The 26,410-nt window shown below is 36.6% G+C and overlaps 2 protein-coding genes across 5 annotated transcripts; one reads left to right on the top strand and one right to left on the bottom strand.

Moving 5' to 3' along the window:
- Positions 1 to 14,864: 14,864 nt before the first annotated feature.
- LOC107630560 (lysine-specific demethylase JMJ18) lies at positions 14,865 to 22,500 on the top strand. 4 transcript variants are annotated; one of them, XM_088508373.1, is made up of 13 exons: positions 14,865 to 14,894; positions 15,444 to 15,530; positions 15,749 to 15,842; positions 16,678 to 16,749; positions 16,974 to 17,051; positions 17,154 to 17,666; positions 17,763 to 17,984; positions 18,114 to 18,275; positions 18,634 to 19,002; positions 19,161 to 20,190; positions 20,282 to 20,385; positions 21,275 to 21,472; positions 21,746 to 22,500. In XM_088508373.1, the coding sequence occupies exons 3-13, from the start codon at positions 15,801 to 15,803 to the stop codon at positions 22,097 to 22,099; spliced, it is 3,144 nt and encodes a 1,047-aa protein (XP_088364499.1). In that variant the 5' UTR covers positions 14,865 to 14,894; positions 15,444 to 15,530; positions 15,749 to 15,800; the 3' UTR covers positions 22,100 to 22,500. The 4 variants fall into 4 exon arrangements, with proteins under 4 accessions (XP_088364499.1, XP_088364501.1, XP_088364500.1 ...); XM_088508374.1 differs by having other exon boundaries at positions 14,883 to 14,922; XM_088508375.1 differs by lacking the exon at positions 15,444 to 15,530 and having other exon boundaries at positions 14,880 to 14,922.
- Positions 22,501 to 24,021: 1,521 nt separating this feature from the next.
- Positions 24,022 to 25,393, bottom strand: LOC107633232 (uncharacterized). Its single transcript, XM_016336874.3, has one exon. The coding sequence runs from the start codon at positions 25,246 to 25,248 to the stop codon at positions 24,301 to 24,303; it is 948 nt and encodes a 315-aa protein (XP_016192360.3). The 5' UTR covers positions 25,249 to 25,393; the 3' UTR covers positions 24,022 to 24,300.
- Positions 25,394 to 26,410: the final 1,017 nt, after the last annotated feature.

The raw sequence follows: 26,410 nt of genomic DNA, 5'->3' as shown, positions 1-26,410 counted from the left end.
ATATTTGAAATTCGACATCCTCCCAAAGAACAGAAAGAAGCTAGGAAAATTAGGAGGGATGCACAAAACTACACTTTGGTGAAAAATGTCCTTTATAAGAGGGAGATATCTACACCACTACTAAAGTGCGTCCTAACTTCCAAGACAAAGGAAGTCCTGGAGGAAGTGCACAATGGCATCTGTAGGAATCATTTCAGAGCAAGATTCCTAGATAGGAAAGTAATCCGAGCTGAGTTCTTCTGGCCGACCATACAAAAGGATGCCACCGACTTCGTGAAAAGGTGCCAACCTTGTCAGATGCATGCAAACTTCCACGTCGCTCCCCCAAAAGAACTTATTAGTATAACTTCTCCATGGCCTTTTGCAAAATAGGGATTGGACCTACTCGGACCTTTTCTTCAAGCGCCTGGACAAGTAAAATATCTTATTGTGGGAGTAGATTATTTTACCAAGTGGATAGAAGCAGAGCCATTAGCTACTATCACAGCACAAAGAAGTCGGAAGTTCTTGTACAGGAATATTATAACCCAATTTGGAGTCTGATAAACCACTATTTTATGGTTTATCTTGTACTCAATTGAGTGGTTTTTATCTACTCTTTACCCACTTATTCATACTATTTGTATGGTTTCACATTTGCCTTCCTAATTATGTGCTTTAATCGAAAACATGCTTCTTTTGCCTTATATTTGCTAATATTAACCCTCTCTTATTACCATTAGATGCCTTGATATGTGTGTTAAGTGTTTTCAGAAATTACAGGACAGGAATGGCTCAGAAGATGGAAAGGAAGCATGCAAAAGTGGAAGGAATACAAGAAGTTGGAGAAACTGCTAAGCTGTCCAGCCTGACCTCTTCGCACTCAAATGGCTATAACTTTAGCTATAGAGGTCCAAACAACGCGGTTCTAGTTGTGTTGGAAAGCTAACGTCTGGGGCTTCGATTTGATATATAATTTGCCATAGCTGCCCCGAATTTAGGCAACGTGAACGCGTGAATGACGTGTCCGCATCGCATCTGCGAACCTCAACCCGCGCGGCCGCATGGACGACGCCTCCACGTCACTTGCCCGCGACCTGGACGTAACAGAAATCGCAAGGGGCAATTTCTGGGCTGCTTTTGACCCAGTTTTCAGCCCAGAACATACATATTAGAGGCTATAAAGTGGGGGAATGCATCCATTCATAAGAGAGCTAGCCAATTTTTACTTTCCATGATTTAGATTTAGTTTGGAGAGAGGTTCTCTCCTCTCTCTTTAGGATTAGGATTTAGATTTAGGATTTTTATTCGCTTTCAGGATTATCTCTTTTGGTCAGGTTCAATATTCCTTTTATTTACTTTTGCAAGTTACTTTATGAATCCTTTCATGTTACAGATTACTCTTTTATTAATGTTATTTGAGGTATTTTAGTTTAATATTGATTTCTTTTATTTATGCTATTGTTGCTTTTACTCTGAAGACATTTTTATTCCAGTAGATTTACTTCCCCTTTTAGTTTTGGTTAAGAAATCAGTAACTCAAGAGTTGTCAAACTCAAACACGATTGATAATTGTTATCTTGTTAATTGAATTGAACTTCAATAATCCCAATCTTTTCTTAGGAAATAAATAGGATCTGAAGATCAAACCAATTAATCCCTTGACCTTCCTTTATATTAGTAAAGGCTAACGAATTGGAATTAAGATTCAATTATTATCATCATTGATAAGGATAGCCAGGATAGGACCTCTAATTTCTCATACCTTACCAAAAGTTTGCTTTACAGTATTTATTTATTTTTAATTGCCATTTAAATTATTTGTCATATTTGTTCCTCATTCTTGAAACCCCAAATTTACAATCTCCATAACCAATAATAAGAACATACTTTCCTGCAGTTCCTTGATAAGACGACCCGAGGTTTGAATACTTCGGTTATCAATTTTTAAGGGGTTTGTTACTTGTGACAACAAAAACGTTTGTACGAAGGGATTTTTGTTGGTTTAGAAACTATATCTACAACGCGACTGTTTTATTAAAATTCTTTACTGGCAAAAATCCTAACGTCAAAATGGCGCCGTTGCCGGGGAACTGCTAACGTGTGCCTTATTATTGGTTATTGTAAATATTTTTCTTTTGCTTGTTTATTTATTTTTGTTTCTCTTTTTTATTTTTATTTGCTACGATGAATTCTCACCCCTCTCGCTTTGAGTTTGGGTCTAACTTTGTTGAAGGAAATAGAAGTTACAGCAGGAATATGCATCAAGGTCAGACCAATCAAGGATGGATGGAGCCAAGAGGATCTAATCAACCCTTTAGGCAACAACACCCTCCAAGATATCACGAACAACGACCATTCTACAATGCATACCCAGCTGAAAGATATGATGGACAACCTTGTGACTACCAACAAGCCCCACCCCGTGCCTATAGATCAACCTCTCAACATAACCTCGAACCACCACACTCACAAGCTTCTCTTCACCATTCGCCACCGTATGATCCTTTCTTACCCCAGTTCCAATCCAATCACTCCCAAGCACCACCACTTTCCTATGTTTTATGTCCAAATCCATCACCTAGAGAATCAGAAGTTCGCCTCAAGAAAACAGTAAATAAACTTCAAACAACTATTCGACAACTGGAGCAAGCAGTAATTCAATTAGCTTCTAGACGTGCGAACATTCAAGGACCAACCACAGCCCCATGTGGACAATCTAATGACGAGCGTAGCATGAAGGAAATACTAGAGACTCCAGTGGACAAGACAGAGAATGAATTTGTACTAGAACAAGTAGAAGAGGCTGTCATTATGCAAGAAAAAGAGTTGGTTGAAGATCTAGGAGATGCTGAACCTCCATGGGAATCCAGAGCTGAAGAGAACTCCGTCAAGGACGCTACAGTTGATGCTAAGGAGGATATTGCACAATCCCTAAGGCAAGTTGTTTATGAAGAACTAGACGGAATAACCCAGGACACAAATTCCCTTGATGATGATAGTCACAAGTCTAGCTCTCTTAGTAATGAACTTGCATCTGCAAGTGAATTCTCTGAGATCGAAGAATCTTCCCCAAATGAATACGAAGATGATGCAGAGGTAGATTTCTCTCAACCTCCAATCTATGACTCGAGTGATGAGGAAGACATAGAATACTTTGACCAGGATACAGATGCACTTGAAGAATCTTGCGAAAAAGTGGAGGAATTCACAGAAGAGCACAAGGGAGTAGAACTTACAGAACCATCAGAAACACCTACCCCAAGGCCATTACCGCCCAATACAAGCTTCAAGTGGGTACAATCCTTAACCTTTAACTTTACTTATTCACTTGAATATGGTTTACTTGAAACAGATGGCCAGCTTAGAGCTCTCTGCGGCTTTAAGAGTAAGAGGAAAATGGCTCGCACTCAGAGCTGGTGCACAAGGTTCAATAATGCTCCACGCTTCAACTCGAAGTGCACGGATTGGTATCATGCTCAATTGAATGGATCTCGAAAAACGTTTGGTCACTATGGTGAGAATCTACTTTCTAACCCGCCCGGATGGAAAAATATAGATAAAGACAGAGGCGGATTTAAACGCAAGGCTTGGGATCATGGATTCTATTCTGACATTCGTCACCCCGGGAGCTTGACAATCTGTTTGAAGCTGCTCAGAAGCTTTACATGCCTAGTTTGGGACCCCGGAGGCTATTGGCATTCCAAGCATTGGTGGAGATTTTTGGATGAATTTAAGCATAAGCCGCCATAACAGGAAGCTCCTCCAATGTCCAACTTAAGGACTTTAACTAAAAGTGCTAGGTGGGAGACAACCCACCATGGTATGATCGTTTCTTTTTAATTTTTATTTAGTTTTATTTGTTTTCAAGTTTTATTTTATTTTATTATATTGAACCTGGAATTTTGCATCTCACTCATATTAATCATTGCATTCTGCACTTTTCATGCATATATATAATATGTATAAAAAAAAAGGAAGCACGCACGGGACGCGTCCGCGTCACCAGTGCAATGGGAAGAAAAGAAAACGAACAGAAAGTCACGCAAGAGCATGGCTGGAGGCGTGCCAATGGCACAAATCGTCCCACACGACCGCATCGCTGATGCGACCGCGTCATATGGGAATAATGGCCTCCCACGTGACCGCGTGCCCCACGCGGCCGCGTGACCAAAATTTCGACGTCAAAGTGGTGCACACCCGAAAGTTGTGCGAGAGTGGTGCTGGATTGGTGCTGAACGCATAATCTTTCTCACGCGGCCGCGTGACCCACGCGACCGCGTCATATTCCTTTAAAGACCACTCACGCGATCGCATGCCCTATGCGATCGCGTCACTTAAAATTTGGCACTAATATGATTTTGAACAGAGAGTTGTGCGAGCGCGAGGCTGCTCTCGCGCTAGTAGCATAAACTGTGTCACGCGACCACGTGACCGACGCGACCGCGTCAATCCTTATAAGTGCAAGTCACGCGACCGCGTGCTCCACGCGTCCGCGTCGATTGCGCCGCACAGCTTATCCTAATTTGCCAAATATCTTATCTTTTCTTCCCCAATCCTAATTTCTTCCATCTTTTCTTCTTTCTTCTTTCTTTCTTATTTTATCTTTTTAACTTCTCATTTTTTCACTTCCATTCTATTTTACCTAATTTATTTACATACTTTCATTCATTGCATTTTAATTTTGTGCATATTTTTCTTTTCTTTTCTAAAGTTATTATTTTACCATTGGTGTCACTTGTTCATATTCAACTGTTGTGTCTTTTCTGGTATTATTTGGTGCTTAGTGACTTGTTTACACTGTCGGGTAATATTATTTAAATCAATGCTAATCTTTTATGATATTTGTATTTCTTTTTGCATTGACATGAGCTTATACTGTCTTTCATTACCCACACTCTCCTCCCCTATGTTTCAAATCTTGCACCATTGGCATGCCATGGCTTCTATTGTTTTCTCACTTGCATGTTGTAGCTACCATGTAATTGAGACCCTCATTATTTGGCATTAACGCACCCATACTTCATTTATTTTCTTATCTTTACTTCTGGGTATTACTGATCTTCTTTTTCTCTTCTTTCAGGATGGCCACCAGGAAGAGAACCGGAAGACGTTTGCATGGGGAGACAAGACAAGTCCATCTGCACAATTCTTGAAGAAGAGCACCAGTTGGAACAGCCCGTCCACCTGCACATCTTAGTATGCACCGAGGATGGTGCAATCTTTAAGTGTGGGGAGGTCAATACCGATCTCCATGGTAGTACTTTCTTGTCTCAAAACCAATGTTTAAATTTTCCTTGTAGATTAGTTGTTGCATTTGCATGTTTGTTTGATTTTTTTTTGCATATTTTACCACTTGGTTGAAGTAATATTTTCTTTTTCAAGAAATCTTTTTAAGAGCATTTCACTAATAAATTTTTTTGTTACACTTGTTTGAAGAAATATTATATTGGAACATGGTCTAGAGCTCGAACACACGAAACCCGTGAGATTTTTTTAGCCTAATTGATTGGTTGCATTTTATCAACCAATAATTTATTTTTGATGTGTGTTTTTCTCTCTAAAATTGTGATCTTTGTCTTGCTTGATTCTATATTTCCATGGTTTGATGTATGCATACACTTACATGATTGAGGCCTTTGTTTCACTGAGCTTACGTACCCATATGGCCTTACCTTTTCATTATTCTTTGCAAACCAATGTTGAGCCTATTATACCCCTTTGTTCCTTACTTTAGCACATCATTAACTCTAAGCGGAAAACAATAATATCCTTAATTTGAATCCTTAGTTAGCTTAGACTAGTGAGAGTGCTCATAAATTAAGTGTGGGGAAGTGAATTTGAAAACATTTGGTTTGAGAATTGAGTATGTTAGAATTTTCTGAAAATGTGAAAAAAAATGTTTAGGACATGATTCATGCATCCAATAATTTAATCATATGCATTGAGAAAAATAAAAGAAAAAAATATGTATATAAAAAAAAGGAAAAAGAACAAATAAGAAAAAGGGGACAAAATGCCCCAAAGTAAATGTTGAAAACAATGCATATGTACTGTACTTGAAATTAGAATGCATGAATATGTGAAAAACATGGTTAATGTATGGTTAGATATTGTATTATGATTACATAGATTGTCTAAAGTTAGGTGGAAAGTTTAAGTTAATTAAGGATTCAGATTTTAGTCCACTTGGCCAAATACAATCCTACCTGGACCCTAACCCCAGTACAACCCTTAAAAGACCTCTTGATATCTGTGCATTAAATTTATGTTGATTGTTAGATGAAGAGCAAGCCTTAGAAAGAAAGGTTGGTAGAGAATTGAGAGAATCGAACCTTAAACACTTGAGTGATTAGAATGTATACACTACCAATAAGGGTTCGATGCTCAATTCCTTGTTCCCTGCTTTCATGAGCTATTTTCTTCTTGCAAGTCTATTTGTACTTCATTTTCATGATTTGAATTAGTGAAATCCAATTCATCTTTGTTCTTAAAAGATTTGTTTATTTTTAACCAAGTAGGTAGAAACATTCTGCATATAGTTGCATTCATATAGATAGGTTGTATTTCATATTAATCTACCATTCCTCTTCATCTTTACAGCTTCTCTTGAGCTTAGCATGAGGACATGCTAGTGTTTTAAGTGTGGGGAGGTTGATAAACTACTATTTTATGGTTTATCTTGTGCTCAATTGAGTGGTTTTTAGCTACTTTTTACCCACTTATTCATACTATTTGTATGGTTTTACATTTGCCTTCCTAATTATGTGCTTTAATCGGAAACATGCTTCTTTGGCCTTATATTTGCTAATATTAATCCTCTCTTATTACCATTAGATGCCTTGATATGTGTGTTAAGTGATTTTAGAGATTACAGGGCAGGAATGGCTCAGAGGATGGAAAGGAAGCATGCAAAAGTGGAAGGAATACAAGAAGTTGGAGAAACTGCTAAGCTGTCCAGCCTGACCTCTTCGCACTCAAACGGCTATAACTTTAGCTACAGAGGTCCAAACGATGCGGTTCCAGTTGTGGTGGAAAGCTAACGTCCGGGGCTTCGATTTGATATATAATTTGTTATATCCCGAAGTTAGGCGACGTGAACGCGTGAATGACGCGTCCGCGTCGCATCTGCGAACCTCAACCCGCACGGCCGCATGGACGACGCCTCCGCGTCACTTGCCCGTGACCTGGACGTAACAGAAATTGCAGGGGGCGATTTCTGGGCTGCTTTTGACCCAGTTTTCAGCCCAGAACACACAGATTAGAGGCTATAAAGTGGGGGAATGCATCCATTCATAAGAGAGCTAGCCAATTTTTACTTTCCATGATTTAGATTTAGTTTGGATAGAGGTTCTCTCCTCTCTCTTTAGGATTAGGATTTAGATTTAGGATTTTTATTCGCTTTCAGGATTATCTCTTTTGGTCAGGTTCAATATTCTTTTTATTTACTTTTGCAAGTTACTTTATGAATCCTTTCATGTTACAGATTACTCTTTTATTAATGTTATTTGAGGTATTTCAGTTTAATATTGATTTCTTTTATTTATGCTATTGTTGCTTTTACTCTGAAGACATTTTTATTCCAGAAGATTTACTTCCCCTTTTGGTTTTGGTTAAGAAATCAGTAACTCAGGAGTTGTCAAACTCAAACATGATTGATAATTGTTATCTTGTTAATTGAATTGAACTTCAATAATCCCAATCTTTTCTTAAGAAATAAATAGGATCCGAAGATCAAACCAATTAATCCCTTGACCTTCCTTTATAATAGTAAAGGCTAACGAAGTGGAATTAAGATTCAATTATTATCATCATTGATAAGGATAGCCAGTATAGGACCTCTAATTTCTCATACCTTGCCAAAAGTTTGTTTTACAGTATTTATTTATTTTTAATTGCCATTTAAATTATTTGTCATATTTGTTCCTCATTCTTGAAACCCCAAATTTACAATCTCCATAACCAATAATAAGAACATACTTCCCTGCAGTTCCTTGAGAAGACGACCCGAGGTTTGAATACTTCGGTTATCAATTTTTAAGGGGTTTATTACTTGTGACAACCAAAACGTTTGTACGAAGGGATTTTTGTTGGTTTAGAAACTATATCTACAACGCGACTGTTTTATTAAAATTCTTTACTGGCAAAAATTCTAACGTCAGAGTCCCTCAATCCATTACCACAGATAATGATACACAGTTCACTGATTCTACATTCAGAAGCTTAGTAGCGAGCATGAAAACCAAGCCCCAATTCATTTCGGTAGAGCATCCCCAAGCCAATGGTCAAGCCGAGGCAGCCAATAAGGTTGTATTGGCAAGATTAAAGAAAAGGCTCCAAGAAGCAAAAGGGGCTTGGGCTTATGAGCTCCCCCAAGTGTTATGGGCTTATCAAACTACGCCCCACTCAACCACCGGTGAAAAACCTTTTTGACTTACTTATGGGAAGCCATGATTCCTATTTAGGTCAATGAGCAAAGTCCAAGGGTGAGATTCTATGATGAGGTCGGAAACATCCAAGCCCACAAAGAAGAACTTGAATTGCTCCCAGAAATTCAAGAACAAACCCAGATAAGGGAAGCAACGTTAAAACAAAGGATGATGAATAGATACAAGAAAAAAGTCATTTGAAAAAGTTTCGGCTCAGACGACTTAGTCCTCACCCAAAATGACATCGGGGTGAACAAGTCGGGTGGAGAAAAACTCGCTGCGAATTGGAAAGGACCCTACAAGATAGTTGAAGTATTAGAAAAGGGCTATTATAAAGTGGCTAGCCTAAGTGGATCCGAGCTCCCAAGGTCATGGCACGCTTGCAATATGAAAAGGTACTATTGCTAGAAGCGAATCTCGCTCCCTGATGTACTCTTTTACCCGACTTCATGGTTTTTACCCGAGAAGGATTTTTCTGGAGGGGGTTTTAGTGAGGCATCAAAGCGAGGACTAGGGGCAAGAGAATTTTTTAATCCCTTAGTAGCTAAAAGCATCCTTGAAAAGATACCTTTTCATTTAATAATAATAACTTCTCTCTAATTCCATTATTGTTCTACGATATGCACCGACTTAAGCTCGAAAAAATACAAGAATCCATTGACCGACCTATATGGTCGGCAAGATAAAGCGACGAGGTACAAGTCGGTGTAAAGAGGTTATAGAAGACGATCATGATAGCTCGGAAATAAGATAGCAACCGACTTATAAGTCTTCTGAGATTGAGCAGAACGAAATGCATCGCAAGAATAACCTAAGTTATGAAAACAATTCAATAAGCAAAGCAAAATTGAACGTATGGGATTATGGTAATGGAAAAACAAGAAATATGAAGGTTGGTGCACGAAATCGTGATTGTTCATTCCTTGGTAACGGCGCTAAAAACTTAATACGCACGTTCATAATTTTAGTTCTCTTCACAATTTCGATACAACTAACCAGCAAGTGCACTGGGTCGTCCAAGTAATAAACCTTACGTGAGTAAGGGTCGATCCCACGGAGATTGTCGGCTTGAAGCAAGCTATGGTCACCTTGTAAATCTCAGTCAGGCAGATTCAAATGGTTATGGTGAATTGATAATTAAAAACATAAAGAAAATATAAACTAGGATAGAGATACTTATGTAATTCATTGGTGAGAATTTCAGATAAGCGTATAGAGATGCCTTTCGTTCCTCTGAACCTCTGCTTTCCTGCTGTCTTCATCTAATCATTCCTACTCCTTTCCATGGCAAGCTGTATGTAGGGCATCACCGTTGTCAATGGCTACATCCCATCCTCTCTGTGAAAATGGTCCAATGCGCTGTCACTGCATGGCTAATCATATGTCGGTTCTCGATCATATTGGAATAGGATTTACTATCCTTTTGCGTCTATCACTACGCCCAGCATTTGCGAGTTTGAAGCTCGTCACAGCCATCCCTTCCCAGATCCTACTCGGAATACCACAGACAAGGTTTAGACTTTCTGGTTCTCAAGAATGGCCATCCATGGGTTCTAACTTATACCACGAAGACTCTAATATCTCGGACTCGGTCCCCTGTATTAGATATCTAAGAGATACTCATTCTAGCTTGTTTGCATGTAGAACGGAAGTGTTTGTCAGGCACGCGTTCATAAGTGAGAATGATGATGAGTGTCACATAATCATCACATTCATCATATTCTTGTGTGCGAATGGATATCTTAGAATAGGAATAAGCTTGAATTGAATAGAAAAACAATAGTACTTTGTATTAATTCGTGAGGAACAGTAGAGCTCTACACCTTAATCTATGGAGTGTAGAAATTCTACCGTGAAAAATACATAAGTGATAAGGTCCAGGCATGGCCGAGAGGCCAGCCCCCAAACGTGATCTAAAGATGAAACTAAAGATGTTCCAAAGATGTAAATACAATAGTAAAAAGTCCTATTTATACTAAACTAGTTACTAGGGTTTACAGAAATGAGTAAATGATGCAAAAATCCACTTTCTGGAGCCCACTTGGTGTGTGCTTGGGCTGAGCATTGAGCTTTACACATGTAGAGGCTTCTCTTGGAGTTGAACGCCAGTTTGTAACCTGTTTCTGGCGTTTAACTCCACTTTGCAACCTGTTTCTGGCGTTTAACTCCAGAATGCAGCATGGAACTGGCGTTGAATGCCAGTTTGTATCATCTAAACTCGGGCAAAGTATGGACTATTATATATTTCTGTAAAGCCCTGGATGTCTACTTTCCAACGCAATTGAGAGCAGGCCATTTGGAGTTCTGTAGCTCCAGAAAATTCACTTTGAGTGCAGGAAGGTCAGAATCCAACAACATCTGCAGTCCTTCTTCAACCTCTGAATCTGATTTTTGCTCAGGTCCCTCAATTTCAGCCAGAAAATACCTGAAATCACAGAAAAACACACAAACTCATAGTAAAGTCCAGAAATGTGAATTTTAATTAAAAACTAATAAAAATATAGTAAAAACTAACTAAATCATACTAAAAACTATGTAAAAACAATGCCAAAAAGCGTATAAATTATCCGCTCATCAAAGGTCCCTTAAAAGATCATTGGTAAAAGATTTTCACGAAAACTTTGCCCAGATTAAGATTACTTAGCAAAAAAGTTTTCTTAAAGGCTTTGCTGAACAGTAGCAAAATTATCTACTGACCTAGATAAAACAGAAACTTTGCAAAATCAGCTACTTTGTTAAAGTATTATTGGAAAAGGACAAAAAACATCCAAAAAAGCATGCAGCAGTTGTTGTTAAAGATTCTTCAAGGATCAAAAGTCAGGAATCATCAATAAAAATACACAAAAATACATAAAAATTATTCATAAAAGGTCCCACAAACCAGGCCTTAGTAAGAGCATTAAATACGGCCAATTAGAGGGTTCAAATCATTAGCAGGAAAGGAGACTGGTTTGGCTGTGGAAGTCGGAGGGGTCGAAGGACTCTCTTCGGTGTCAGAAGTCGGAGCTACCTCGGGCTGAGCAGACGTGCTTGGAAATAACTCCTCGGCTGGACCAACCTCTCGTGGAGGAGATTCAACCAGGCGTTGTCCCGTCGTCATCAGCTCGGAATCAGTCTCAAGACGTAGAGGAAAAACTATTTCACCATTGATAACGACCTTGTCAGGATGAAGAGGCGACAGGTCCAAGTCAGGCGCAATAACACCGACCTGTTGTTTCAACACCCTAAACACCTCTTCAGTGCCCTCAACTATAGAATCCTCCAAGTTCTGGTAACCCTCCCAAAGCAGTTCCAACTGTTTTTTAGGGTCAATATTGTCCGAAAAGACCCTGATATAGTTCTGCTCAGCCTTCTCCCTCAAGCCTCAGCCATTGCGCAAAAGGCCATTAACAATTTCTCTTTTTTCTGGGCTTGGGAGAGTTCTTCCTACAGCCGAGCATTCTCCTTCTGCAACCTCTTCTTACATTCTTGAAAGAAAATGCCTACAAAGTCAAAAATAAAAAACTACCTAGCTCGGAGATCCAAGAAGAAATTTCTTAGTGTCAAGGTTTGGAGCCCGTCCTCAAGCCTCTCGGAAAAACTCAACCACAGCCTCCTCTACCTCTTCCAAGTCTACTAGGTTGTATTTTTCTACAGGGACTGTCTCTACCCAATACAATAGGAAGCGGGGTTCATTTTTCTCATTCAAGAAAAAGGGATGATGACCTTCAACGGCTTGAATTTTGAAAAAGAAATTTTTGAAGTCATGGAACTACTTGTCAAAAATGGAAAAAAAATTTTCGGCATTGAATAGCTCGGAAGGAAACCCACTGTTGCTTATTTTGCCTATTCAAAGCACTAAAAGGCTTTGTTAAATGAAAAATATAGAAAAATATCTTTAAAGAAATAAAAAATCCGAGTTCATGGCTGACAAGTTGGTAAATTTTAAGAAAACTCCAGGAATTAGGATGAAGTTGGGAAGGAGCTACCCTACAATAGGACAACACCTCTATCTCAAAATCGGAGAAGGGAAAGGTAACCCCCAAGCAGGTAAACAGACAGTCATACATAAAGAAAAAATGGGGGGTCAGAGTCGTTAATTCTCCCACAACAAACTCGGTCCTCGGGGTCAGGGGCCACTATTTCATATTTGGTTTCGCTGGCATCGGAACTACAAATCCTATGGTGTTTACGAAGTTCGGTTACAAAAACGCCATTTGCTATAAGATGCTCAGAAAGGACAGAGGAATCTACCCATCTCAACAGAGCCTCAAAAACTCGGGAAGATATTTTTTCATAAATGAGAAAAGATATATAGGGGGATATACCTACATCGCACAAAGAAAAGAAATCATCAAAAACAAGTTCGAAACAAAACAGTTCTTTCCAAACAAAGCAGAGAACAGTCAACAATCACAACAAAGACGATTTTTGTAAAAGAAAATACAAAAATCCTAAAGTTTTCTACTACAAACAATGAAAGTATAATAAGAACCTACTCAGAATCTCATTCTCAATCATCCAGTCCACTTAACAGAGGCAAAGAAAACACTATAAAAGCCAAGAAATGGTGAAGGCAATGAGAAACTAACCTTTTTTGGGAAGAGAAAACTATCCGCGAGGATGAAAGAAGCGCCGAAATGCTGAGGAACCAACGGTGTGGAGAGTAACACTAAAGTACTAAGAAGAAAGCATGAGAGAAAAACTCAAAGAAGAAGACGAAAAAGAAGAAAGAGAAAGAGGGGAAAAGTATTTATAAGATACCAGGGGCATAAACGTAAAATAGCCCACTCATTAAAGAGGTGCGCCGTTACCAATGTAACCGCCCTCCACGTATCGATGTTGAAAAGCCAACGGACGCGACAGTTGACAACCTGAGATTACATCGGTTTTCAATTCAAATCACGTCGGTTACACGACTTGAAAAGGAGCTGCCGATTAACGCATCTCCGACCTTATCTAATACTCGAATCCAACTCAAATAAAGAGATCGGACTCGAATAGGGACACTGTTCATACCCTGACCCAAAACACAGGCCAAACCCAATCAAGTTAAAATGCCCAATCTAGAAGATTGGCTTTCACCGCTTGTCCGACCTCCTCCAAGAGGTCGAGTTCGACGTAAGCAAGCAACCAACACCTATCCGAACGAGTAACTGCCTCCCCAAATCTCTCACCCACTTCTAGAAGAGAGATCTCAACAACCCTAAGATAAAGGGGCGATTATCCACCATCAAAGATGGAGCTACTTCAACGGTGGTTATTGGTTTATTCTCTATAAATATATTGACACACTCAGGTAAACTTAAGTTCCAATACTTAAAACCTGCTCAACCCCTTGCTAACTTAAGCATTGGAATGTCTTGCAGGTACCACCCCCACCTATTCAAACACATACGTACAATTCAAACGGCGATTACAAGACGTGAACAAGTCGGAGACCACCATCCTTCATCATTTGGACCTTATTCGAGCCCAATCTTCTGATTTCATGTAAGCCTCCGGAACAACCATATTTTTTAAAAAAAATATAAGATAAATTTAGAGATAAATTTTGTTCTTAATATTTTTGTGCATTATCTAAATATTTATTCAAATATTGTCAAAAAAATTTAAATGAAATGAATAAATCATTTGTTAAATATAAATTTTTTTTATTATTTACAAAAAAAATATAATATTTATTAATTATTTTTATCATATTTTAAACCATTTAAGACTAGTTTATCTATAATACGTTTTAGAAACTTTTTGGACAGCATTCAAATCTTTCGAATAATGAAGGGCAATTAACTTGCGTTTCAAAAAACCAGGTGCGATTTTAATAGTTTATTGACTTTATTCTTATTTTTTAAAATTCTATGATAATTTCTTTTAACAGCATTTTTGCATCTCAAAATTTGGGGTTGCCGATGTTTCATGTTCTTCACTTGACAGCAGAACTGCAGAAGAGTACTTGAGCGAGGTCCCACCGAAAAAATAAATAAATAAATAAAAGAGGATAAAAGAAACTTATCAGTTATGAGTACATCTGTACATGGGTTAGTTGGTTACTTGGTTTGTTTGATTTAATACTGCGTGCGTTATAGCGGCTAGCGGATTCACGATTGACTCTCTCGCCTACATCTTATTTTTAATATTTGTTATTTTTATTAATTTTTTATGAACTTATTATTATTTTTAACTTTTTATATTGTTATAGTTCCACCTCTTTATTTGTTTGAAAACTATTTTCTAATATAAATGCTCAACAATTTATAATTAAAATTTCAATTTTTAATAAGAAATTTTACTAATAGATATTCTTACTCTGATTAAGAATACAGAAATAAAATATTTTGGTCAAGTCATAATTTTTTTATAAATTTATATAATCTTAAAAAATGTACAGTATTATTATTTTAATAAAAAACTATTTTATATTCTAAAAAGCTATTTTTTAATATTAAAAAATTAGTTATAAAAAGATAATAAAATGTTCCAAAACACCTCGACACGTCTTTCAAGGTAGAATCTTAGCTTCTCTAAGGTTGAGGTACACTTTCCTTTTTTATTTTTTTGTTTCTTTGCTGCTATTTTTTTTTATAAAATAAAATAAAAGGAGGCTTCAAATTTTGAAAATATAGTTTGTTGTAGTTAAATTAGATGAAAATCCAGACTAAAAAAAAAAATGAAAATGTTTGAAAAGTACTTGGTTTACATTACTTTTTGTCAAAGGTTCGCTTATTTATATCTTCTTCCCCTTATTTCGATTTTGTTAATTTTTATTTCCCATTCCAATTCCACCTGTCAAATTAAATTTAAATTATTTACCCAGTCAAATTTACTCATATTCTTCTGTTTCTGTTTTTTCTCCCATTTTAGTTTTAAATTTTTAAATTTAATTCTTGACCCGTTTTGATATTTTGAGCATTTGATGCCAAGAAAGATTCATAAGATTTTTATACCTTTCTCTTTCTGTTGCAATTTGTAGGTTATCATTATTATTATTATTTATTATTATTAGGGGTTTCACTGAATTTTTGCTTAGGCATGCAAATTAAATTGTGCATTTAGGTTTTTGTTCTAGAGGAATTTTCTTGGCTTATTAATTACTACGCAATCAGAACGTGAGAACATCCAAGTTATCTTTTGTTGCATTGGGTAGGTATTTTGATGTTGCATTTGTTTCTTTCTTTCCTTCTTTTTAAATTAATTTTATTCTTTCTATTTTCTGTTTGCACCTTTTTTAGGTTTCTTTTGTGTTCAGTTAGTTTGCTAATAAAGTAGAAAACTGTTTCTTGTATGTCTCTTAGATCGATTTTCTATGACCCTGAAATGAGGTTAGTCTAAAGGTCTCTCTTGTGTTCTTTCTGTTGCAGGAATAATTAATTAGGTTTTGTTTACCCCTGTTTATCATAAATTTTGCATTGAATGGAACAGCTGATATTGGCTGCAGAATCTGACATCAAAGAGGTTGGTTTTTCAAACCCTAGCAATGCATTGTATGAATTTGTTTCTGCAATCCTTCATGCATTCACGGAATATTTATATTTAGATATGCTGCTCCTCTGTTTGAATCTTCTTTCCTCTGTTTTCTTTTGGATCTCAGCTTTCTGATCTTGCTATTTTTCTGAAATTTGATTGTTTTTCCCCTATTTTTTTTTCTTTGGCTATTCTTGGATTAACTTAACCCTTTTTTTCTCATTTTGCTTGCAGCATTATGAATTTGTATCATCGTTGTTTATTCTACCTCAGTTTATGAGCTAATTTTCTCCTGCTCTGAAGTATGATGTGAAATTGCTTGAAAAATATGTTATTTAATCGATAATCTCTGCACCAAGTTGTTTCTAGTCATTGGCTGTTTCTATTTCAAGTACAATATATAGTATTTGGTTTCTGTTTTTAGTTACCAAATGATTCTAGTTAAAAGTTCATCTTAGATTTTGTGACTCTCATGATTGACATCATTGAATGTTTCCTCTTCTCTAATTCGCTAAAAAGGTGATTGATTAGCAACTGGAATCTATTAGATTTCATTAGACATGTCCCTGGTGAATTATGACACAAAGTGATATTTATGTTCAAACTTGTATATAATTTAATCTTGAGTAGTTTTTTTGCATTCATATTTTTAAGTATTCAATCCCATAATCTCTGACATGCTATTGTGCGTGTTTTTGTCAAATCTTTTGGCAATGTTTGATTGTTATAACATTAGTCATAGTTTTCTCCAATGCATTGTTTGTTCAATGACTACGTTTGCCGGGGTTGCTTTTGTAACAAATTTATCATTCTTACATTTTGGCAGGACTCTCCTTTGAGGCCAAAGCCAAAAAGTAATGATGCACCTGAGCCTTCTGGCAGTCCTAGAAGTAGAATGGTAAGCAGTATGATCTGACAACTGTATCATTTATTATAGGATCCTGTGCTTAAAACTTTTTATGATTGCTCCACTCATGCAAAGCAGTATTTACATGATAACCATGAAGCATTTCTTCTAACTTGATTTGTCTGATTCTCATTCTTTTTAGAGCATAACAGTATACTCAATGAAGTCAATGACTACTTTCAATTTCTTAAACATTTATCTTATTACTGTTCTAGGTCTCTGCTAGATGGGATCCAGGTGAGGCATGCCGACCCATAATTGATGAAGCACCCGTGTTCTATCCTACTAATGAGGTGCTTATTATTGTCAGTTCTTCATATTGTTGCTTTGGTGGTAGCATATGCAGCAAGATTGAATTTTGAATAATGTTTTTTCTTGTATTGACTTCTTTTTAGGAATTTGAAGACACACTTGGTTACATAGCGAAGATACGCCCCCAAGCTGAACCCCATGGAATATGCAGGATTGTCCCTCCTGCTTGCTGGGTGCCACCTTGCCCTCTGAAGGAGAAAGATATATGGGAAAATGCTAAATTTTCCACCCGTATTCAGCAGATTGATTTGCTTCAAAACAGGGAGCCCATGAAAAAGAAAAAAAGGGGAAGGAAACGGAAACGTAGAAATCACTCCAAAATGGGAACATGCAGGAGACTGGCCAATTCAAGTTCAGGAGCTAATAATGCTTCTGAACCTGATGAGAAATTTGGATTCCAATCAGGGTCAGACTTCACATTTAAAGACTTTCAGCTGTATGCTAATTATTTTAAGGAATGCTACTTTCGGTTGAAAGATCCTGGTGAAGAAGAAAAATTTAGCAATGATAGCTACCAGAGGAGATGGCAGCCCTCAGTGGAGGAAATTGAAGGTGAATATTGGCGAATAATTGAGCAACCAACTGATGAGGTTGAGGTATAGCATAATTTATTATTAACAATAAAATTGGTCTTGCTGTTATGTAATTGTGCAAAAATTTATGTATGTTACTCTAATACTCTTGTATATTAGGTGTATTATGGTGCAGACTTGGAAACTGGATCAGTCGGAAGTGGTTTTCCCAAATCATCATCCTTAACTAAGAGTGACTCGAATCAATATGCCCTCTCTGGTTGGAATCTCAATAATTTTGCGCGACTACCAGGTTCGGTACTTAGTTTTGAAGGAAGTGACATCTCAGGAGTTCTTGTGCCGTGGCTATATGTTGGCATGTGCTTTTCATCATTTTGCTGGGTAAGTGTAGTCACTTTTCTTTTTCAATTTTTACCCCTCTTTTCCTTTTTTTGCCTCCCATGTTTCAAATTGGAACCAATTTTCTATTGACAATAACACAATGCCTTCGTTACCTTCTTCTTGGAACAGCATGTTGAGGATCATCACCTTTATTCTCTTAATTACCTGCACTGGGGTGACCCAAAAGTATGGTATGGGGTACCTGGAAACCATGCCTCAGCTTTGGAAGACACAATGAGGAAGCACTTACCTGATTTATTTGAGGAACAGCCAAATCTACTCAATGATCTGGTACATTGCTACAGCTTGGACATAATTTGTTTTCAAGTGTTGCTACTTTGTTATTTCCATGTAGACATGAATGCAGTGAGATTCTAGCTGATGAAAATGTATACTTTATGGGTGCAGTTTGCTAGGAAATGTGCTCAATGTGACATGGAATTTAAGAAAACTATAATTATATGATGCCATTTATATGTATAATATGTCCCTCCTGGTTCATTATCACTTATTCTGATCAAGCTAGTTTAAGATCCCTTTATATGTAGAATTATAAAGTAAAAGATAGAATTTATTTAATAATCTGTGTACAGTACATTGCTTCATAGTTTTGGAATGGTTATGATATATGACTTTCATCTTTGAGCAGGTTACACAGTTATCTCCTTCGATTCTTAAATCTGAGGGTGTGCCTGTATATCGTACTGTCCAGCACTCTGGGGAGTTTGTTATTACTTTTCCAAGGGCATACCACTCTGGCTTCAATTGCGGCTTCAACTGTGCTGAGGCAGTGAATGTGGCTCCTGTTGATTGGCTAATGCATGGCCAGAATGCTGTTGAGCTTTATAGCTTGCAGGGTCGTAAGACATCCTTGTCGCATGACAAGCTGTTATTTGGATCAGCACAGGAAGCTGTACAGGCCCTCGCAGAACTAGCTCTTCATGGAGAAGAAACTCCAAAATGTTTGAAATGGAGAAGTGTCTGCGGGAAAGAGGGAGTTCTAACAAAGGCCATTAAGGTAATTTATATTCTACTTTCTCCTTTTTTATTTTAGCCACTTCCAAAAATCTTGAGAAGTTGCATTTGATTTTGGAACAAATTTATTATATACGTTAATTAACATGCAGAATCTGATTTTTCTTCACTTTACTTTCTTGTTACCCTCATTTGTAACAGACAAGGATAAAGATGGAAGAAGAGAGGCTGGGATGTCTTCCAACACATTTAAAGTTGCTAAAGATGGACAAAGACTTCGATTCTTATGATGAAAGAGAATGCTTCTCTTGCTTCTATGACTTGCATTTATCTGCTGTGGGATGCGAGTGCTCTAGGGACATATATTCTTGTCTTATGCACTCAAAGTTTTTATGCTCTTGCGCAATGGATAAAAAATTTGTTCTTTTTCGTTATACCATAGATGAACTAAAATCTTTGGTTGAAGCATTAGAAGGAGAATCACATGCTATTAAGGTATGGGCAAATAAAAGGCTTGGAATGGTATCTACTGTTTCCAGTGAGGTTTGCATGTATGAACCAGATATGGAGAAAGATATGTACAAAGCAAAGAATCCCAAAGAAGAGGAGACCTCGGTAATAGGAGCCACGAATAACTCAAATTTAAATATACCTAGCAGGCCTCATAGTCATGTCACTTCAGAGATAGTTCAGTCAGAGTCTCACGATGTAACTTCTGGTGCATCATATGGAATTATAGAAAATCATAATCATAGTATTGATAAAAAGTTGGCCGCAGATAACGGACATAAAGTGGACCAGGAAGGTTCTTTGGATTTGAATGTTGAAGCCGTATCAGATGGAAATGAAAATAATTTGCTGCTTAAGAGTTTCTTAACAGAGGAAAAATTATGTTGCTCCGGCTCTGGAACAAAACAAGGAAACATTGGGCTTGCTGGCGAGCATAACCTATCACAGTTTTGTGTTCTGCAGACAGAACTTTCATCATGTTCAAGGGTTGTTGCTTATTCTGGTCCATTTAATGGTGGAAAATTTGGGATAGATTCAAATTCTGGAAAGCATCCTAACTGCATGGTTAAAAGGGAAATCATTGACTCGATGAATAGAAGTATATCTTTGAGTGATGAAAGCCATCTAATGCAAGTGTTTGGTACTACTGTGAAGCTTATAAGTTTGGGATCTGTTGCTTATGGAAAACTATGGTGCACTAAGCAGGCAATATATCCAAGAGGTAGGATATTTCTTTGATTAGATTATTGCTTTTAATCTTTCTTTCCCTTTTCTCCGAGTTTTAACTTCTCTATTTTTTTGAACTTATGAAGGATTCAAGAGTCTAGTTAGCTTCTTTAGCATTCTTGATCCAGCAAGAATATGTAGCTATATTTCTGAAGTTGTTGATGCTGGATTTCTTGGACCTCTTTTCAAGGTATCACGCCTAACCTGGTTTCATTTTAAATTCAAAATCATGTTGACAAGTAACTCTCTCGATTTGTTTTATTTATAATTTGTATGCACATATTTTTAGTTTTTGTTGCAATTGGATTAATAATTACCAGCTCCGTCAACTTTTGATTTCGCTTTTTATGCCATCTATGTTCCTTTTTCTTTTATAGTATTGAAGAGATGAGTGCAGACTGCAAAGCAGGTGTAAGATAAAAAGATGCTCAAATTTTTTGACATTTAAGACTTAAATGCTTTAACATTAAATTGATGACAAGCTACTCCTAAATGAATGTGAAAATAGCCTGTCGTGGAGTACTAAGATCTCATATCACCAATGTTAATGTAAACTTAAATTCTAGGATCAAATGTTTAACTTATCAGAAGGCATTTTCCCATATATGTTTTAGAGCATGATTTGTCATTTTTTTTTATCATAGAATTTGATTTAGTTAAGAGAAGTTCTGAAGATGATAATGACAAAATAGTGGGACCTAGAATTGAATGATTGAGAAATGGAATTGTCGAAAAAGGTGTAAGTATTTTTTTTTGTGGGATCCATCAATTAAAATAATGGAGAAATACATGGTAATGTAGACCATTATTTTCAAGCTAGGTAGATGAAATATGAAAGTGATTCCGGAATTATTCAAGTTTAAAGGAAGATTATACTGTGCAACTAAAAGACTGGCTGCGAGGCAGAACATTGGGCAATGAAGAGCTAACAAGAGATAAAAGATCAAGTTTGCAAAGACGATGATGTTGCTTTAGAAAAGTGGACATACTAGACAAGATATAATTAGGATAGAATGTATTTGCTTTGACTTATTTTTCATTTTATGTATCTCTCTCATTACTATATGAATAAATTTTAGGTTACCCTGGAAGGTCATCCAAATGAGGTGTTCACTGATACCACAGCAGACAAGTGCTGGGAATCAATTCTAAAGAGACTACATGATGAAATCGTTAGGCAAAGGAGTCTAGGTGAACTAGAACTTCCTCCGATAGAGCTTTTGAAAAGCATTAATGGTCATAGAATGTTTGGCTTCCATTTGCCATCTGTTGTTCAGGTAATGTGAACACATGAATTTTTAATATATTTGCTGCTACTTTAACAAAAACTAATAATATTGGATATCTTCTCTAAGATTTATGTCACGTTACTTAAAGCTCTACTGAATTCTGCTGAACTAGATTGACATAGTTAGCTTATCATGGAAGTTTAAAGGACTGTTGAACCAATTTGAGTGTAATTTAGTAAAATTTTAAATGGATCCTCTATTGTGTTTCCTTGGAATTATCTGTTCACTTCTCATGTATTTCATTTTGACGACCTTTATCAGGCCATTGAAGCGCAAGATCTCACTCATCAGTGTGCAGAGTACTGGAACCACAAAGGTGCCCTCACTTCACAGGGCCGCGCGATTAAAAAGTTCAAAGATGGTTCAGGTAGCTCTTCAGGCAATGGCAATACCAAAGTTTTTGGCATCAATTTAATTAAGCAGGAAGATGATGACATAGGTGGAAGTTGTCATTCCCTTGGAGAGATGCAATCAATATTACAGGGATTGCTAAAAAGGGCAAGTGCTGATGAGTTAAGCGCAATGCGTAAGTTATTCAGCTCGGATGCTTTGTGCTCCCAGTGGAGAATGACATTCTTAGCCCTGATGGAGGAGATCAATAAAGCTGGTAGATAAAAGAAAAATAAGGTTTCAGTTCTTTGACTCTTGGGATAGTCATTTCAATTTAATTGCTAGGGTAGGTCCATTCTTTAAGAGATCAATTAAACTGAAGTTGCTGGGTGAAACACATGATAAAATTTTGCTACTTTTGCCCACAATCAATGACCAGATTATAGACGGATAATGCCATTGACCAATTCAGGCTTTCGTTAGAAAGTATCTTTCTTTTTTCTTTCTTTTTTTTTTTTCATTTTTTTAAGGCTTAGAATTTTAGCTGCTACTAGACTTAGGTCAAATATTTTGTCCACATTATCTCTCATCAATTCCTGTATATACACACAGAAATACAAATGCTGATATTACAATAATAATAGTAGAGGGAAAATGCATGGTCACATGTAATGCTTCTTCAGTTATTCACTATGCTAATGCTTCTTGCGTTGTTCCTTAGTTTGGGTGGCTCCTTTAATAAAACCAACAAAAAAAAAATCAAATTCAATATGAAAATTTTCAAGGGTTCGATAATTTGTGCATTCCCTTGTCTTTTTTAGGGGACAAGCAATGTGGTGCGTATATTTATACTTTTCCTCTAAAGTGGCATCTTTGTTAATTTCTAATGTAAAGTCTATTTACTCCACATATTGGTTTGTTGTTTTACCAAAGCTGCTTGTGCCATTTAGAGTTAAATTTCTTTTGAATAAACTTGAGGGATTTCTTATTAAATAAGATCCAAATCCTAAACTTAATATGCGAACGGTAGAACCTTCGAAATTTGTAGTCATTATGAGGAGAATGTTAGCCAAGGATTATTCAGTCTGCGATTATTCATTCAAAGGTTTGCTGTTGACCAATAAATTGTTGCATGGATTGATCTTAGTTTAGATATTAGATATAAAGCAAAAAACAGAAGAGTGTTAGTAATTTAACATTCAATATGTTATGAATATACAAAAAATTTATTATCAAATTATTGGTATAAATACATATTAAATATAAAATATACATTTAAAATAAACATAATTATCACAATCGACTGATCATATTATTAAATCATATTATTAAGTCACTAGTTTAATTGGTAGATCACATTGAATCGGTTGACTTAGTCATAATTAAATAATTATATAAAATTTAATTTAATTATTTTATTTTCATAATAAATATTTTTTTAATTTTATTTTGTATTAAATTAACTCTTATTTTTAAATTTTAATAATTTATTAATTAATTTATATTTATTATGCTCTTTAAATATAAGTTTATATTTATTATAATCTTCAAGTATTTATAGAAAAAAATATCATCATGGAAAAAAAATTCTAATTAATAAAAAAATATTTTATCTTTTAAATAATATATAATATATTTAGTAAAAAAATCATGTATAGCAAATAATAGTTTTTTTAGTTTGACTGGATTTTAATAGATTTAACCGAGTTAATTCATCATGTTTTAACTAGTTTTGAACGGTTTTTATTAGATTTGACCAAATTCAATCGAGTTAATTGTTTAATATCATAATATGTTCAAATAGTAATTCAACCCGGGTTGATGATCGGGTGATCGGATTCAGTTCGATAAATCGGATCGAACCAAGTTTGATAACTATAACAATAATTAAAACAACACATATTTATTACAAATACACATGATTGACTTTTTACATATACACCATTTTTTATAACATTTTTCATTTCTTATTTCTATCCATACAAGAAGTTAGTGCATTAAATATATGGAATAAAAAGTAAAAACAAGTGTGAAATTTTCACAATAATTTGCAGAATATTTCACAAGAACAATTCAAGATCAAGAAAAAACCATTGCTGAAGAAAGATATATCGCTGCCTAAAAAGAATCAAGGAGGGAAGAAAAAACAGAGACAGAATAGAACAAGAAACCAGAATCATACTGAATCTTGGCACCTCAAAAAAAAAAAAAAAAAACTTGTATGCATTATTCGATGTTTGTTCAATTACAATGAAAAAAGTGAGCTAAGCTCCATTCTAATCTAAGTTTCCGAGTAAACTCTTTCAAAATCATTGACCAGTCATTATCAATGTAACAAAAAACTCATTATCCTAATAAATTTCCGTAACGAAAAATCTCCCAATGAAAAAATAGCATACAACAACAAACTATATCTAACTTCCACTTTATTCGAATCAAGAAAGCTAAGAAGAAGAAACTTGCACCGTTTGAACTAACATCACAACTCAATGCAGAAGAAAGACGAGTTCTTGAATAACGAGAGCCAAGATTGCCACGTGGACGAGGGTGCACCATAGAGACGCACGTGGAGAACCGCAAGAACCAGACTTCCCACCCATCATTCCTATGGTTTCCTCCATCGGCATGAACGGCTGCATGACGGCAGTGTGCGGCGGCGGAGAATAAGGAGGAGGAGGAGGAGGAGGAGGAGGAGGTGGCGGGGGGATGCCATCGCCGTAGACGGAGTAGTCGAGTACACCGGCGACACCGTGGACGGCGATGGAGGGGGTTTTGTAGATGTCAGGGTGGGTGATTGGAATGCCATCGAGGGAGAAGTTTACGGCGGAGTCGTCGGTGACGGAGATGGACTTTCCGGGAAGGAGGGTTGGGAGGCGGGCGGCGCGGCGGAAGAGGAGGAGGTCAGAGAAGATGAGGCGCTGCGGGACCACGTGGTAGGGAAAAAGAAAAGGGTCTACCATAAGCGGAACCCCGTTGCCGTTGCCGTTGCGGTTCAATGTGGCATCTTGCGGAATGAAGAGTGTGGCGCTGATTGGGAGCAATGCAGGGTTTGACATTGAGAGAATGTTCACCCATATGCTGAAGTCACCGGCTCCGATCAGTGCGTCTATGACGTTGTTCAGCTGTGGGGGCAGTGCCGGTGGTGGAGGAGGAGGTGGTGGTGGTGGTGGTGGTGGGGGGGATGGTGGTGGTGGTGGAGGTGGTGATGTTGATGGTGATACCGGCGCCAAAGACGTTGCTGGGGGCAGAGAAGACGATGCGGAAGTTACGGGTGATAGTGGGCAAGAGAATGGGGGCGTTGTTACCGTTGGTGATGGAAACGGTGATGGCGAGGGTGATGGGGATGATGATGCGTTCAGTGGGGTCTGGAGGAGGAAGAAGAGAATGAGGAGAAAGAGATGGTGGTGGTGATCGTGATTGGTTGCCATTATCATGGGACATTGAGAGAGAGAGAGAGAGAGAGAGAGAGAGAGTGAAAGTGGCTCCTTTCTTTTCTTTCTTTGTGTTCTTGGATTTCTTGCGGAAGGGGTAACCAAAATAAATGGAGCATGGAGGAGCGATTTTGAGTTGAAACTGGTGATTCTCAAGCGTGACTTGCCTCAGATCAGACTATATATACACATGTTCCTTGGCACTGAAATCCATTCAACCTGGCCTAGCTAATTTATATTGCACTAGAATTATAGTCACTTTCGTCACTTTGGCTGTGAAATACATTCAACTTGGGCTTATAAATATTCTCTCAAGGTCGCAAAATCTATTTGCTTATTTGCAACGAGAGAATAAAGAAAAAGGAGAAAGAAGAAGAAATATACCACAAAGTATAAGGATATCGACCACCTAAATGTTGATTAACATGTGGGTCATTTGAATGATGAGGTTAGTATAAATTTAAATGTGTAATTTAGGATCAAATAATTCAGGTTTAATTTTGTAATATCCTGTCACAAAAACTTTAATTTACGCTTAAGTTAGAAATTAACGGTGACGAAATATTACCATGCGTAAAAAAAATACATATATAATTTTAAAATAATAATATAATAATTAAGAGTTCGTAAAAAAAATAAACACAAAAAACTGTCAAATTCACACATACGTATTAAAACGATAAACGTTATATATATAAGTGGAATATACGAAATAAACAATCTATTTTTTCATAAAATGCCTCTAAAAGGAATTTTGGTTACACAACAACAATTTTTAAAAAAGGAAAGAATTCTAGAGCCAAAATAAATCTCTAAAGAATTTTCTTCGCTTCATCACATGAAATTCTACACTCTCATCAAAGTGCATTGTATTCTATATCTGAAAAACAGAATAACAACGAGTGAGAACCTAAAAGATCCTAACAAGTAACAGTTTCAAATAAAAATTATATAAGAAAATATGAACCCTCTAGACAATTTTAATCTCCAATTTTACAGGAATCCAAATCTAGGGTCTTAACTAATCCGTACAGGATTAATTTGCTAAGGCAAAAGTATTTTAATCTACTACTAGTTTTATCCACTTCCAATAGTCATCTTTATTGTTCTCAGTCTCTATACTTTCAATGGAATGCAATCACAAACAAACCATCATACCAAACAA

The sequence above is a fragment of the Arachis ipaensis genome, chromosome B3 (genome assembly GCF_059453495.1).
Source record: "Arachis ipaensis isolate K30076 ecotype BB chromosome B3, ASM5945349v1, whole genome shotgun sequence".
In the NCBI taxonomy this organism is placed as follows: Eukaryota; Viridiplantae; Streptophyta; class Magnoliopsida; order Fabales; family Fabaceae; genus Arachis; species Arachis ipaensis.
The sequence above is the reverse complement of the archived record's forward strand: the minus strand, read 5'-3'. Positions and strand labels throughout refer to the sequence as shown.

Bases quoted from the DNA above. Each gene is read 5' to 3' on its own strand.
- LOC107630560 (XM_088508373.1), top strand. From the start codon at position 15,801: ATGGAACAGCTGATATTGGCTGCAGAATCTGACATCAAAGAG. The intron at 15,843-16,677 runs GTTGGTTTTTCA...ACATTTTGGCAG, and splicing joins CAGAATCTGACATCAAAGAG to GACTCTCCTTTGAGGCCAAA. The intron at 20,191-20,281 runs GTAGGATATTTC...GAACTTATGAAG, and splicing joins GCAGGCAATATATCCAAGAG to GATTCAAGAGTCTAGTTAGC.
- LOC107633232 (XM_016336874.3), bottom strand. From the start codon at position 25,248: ATGATAATGGCAACCAATCACGATCACCACCACCATCTCTTTCTCCTC.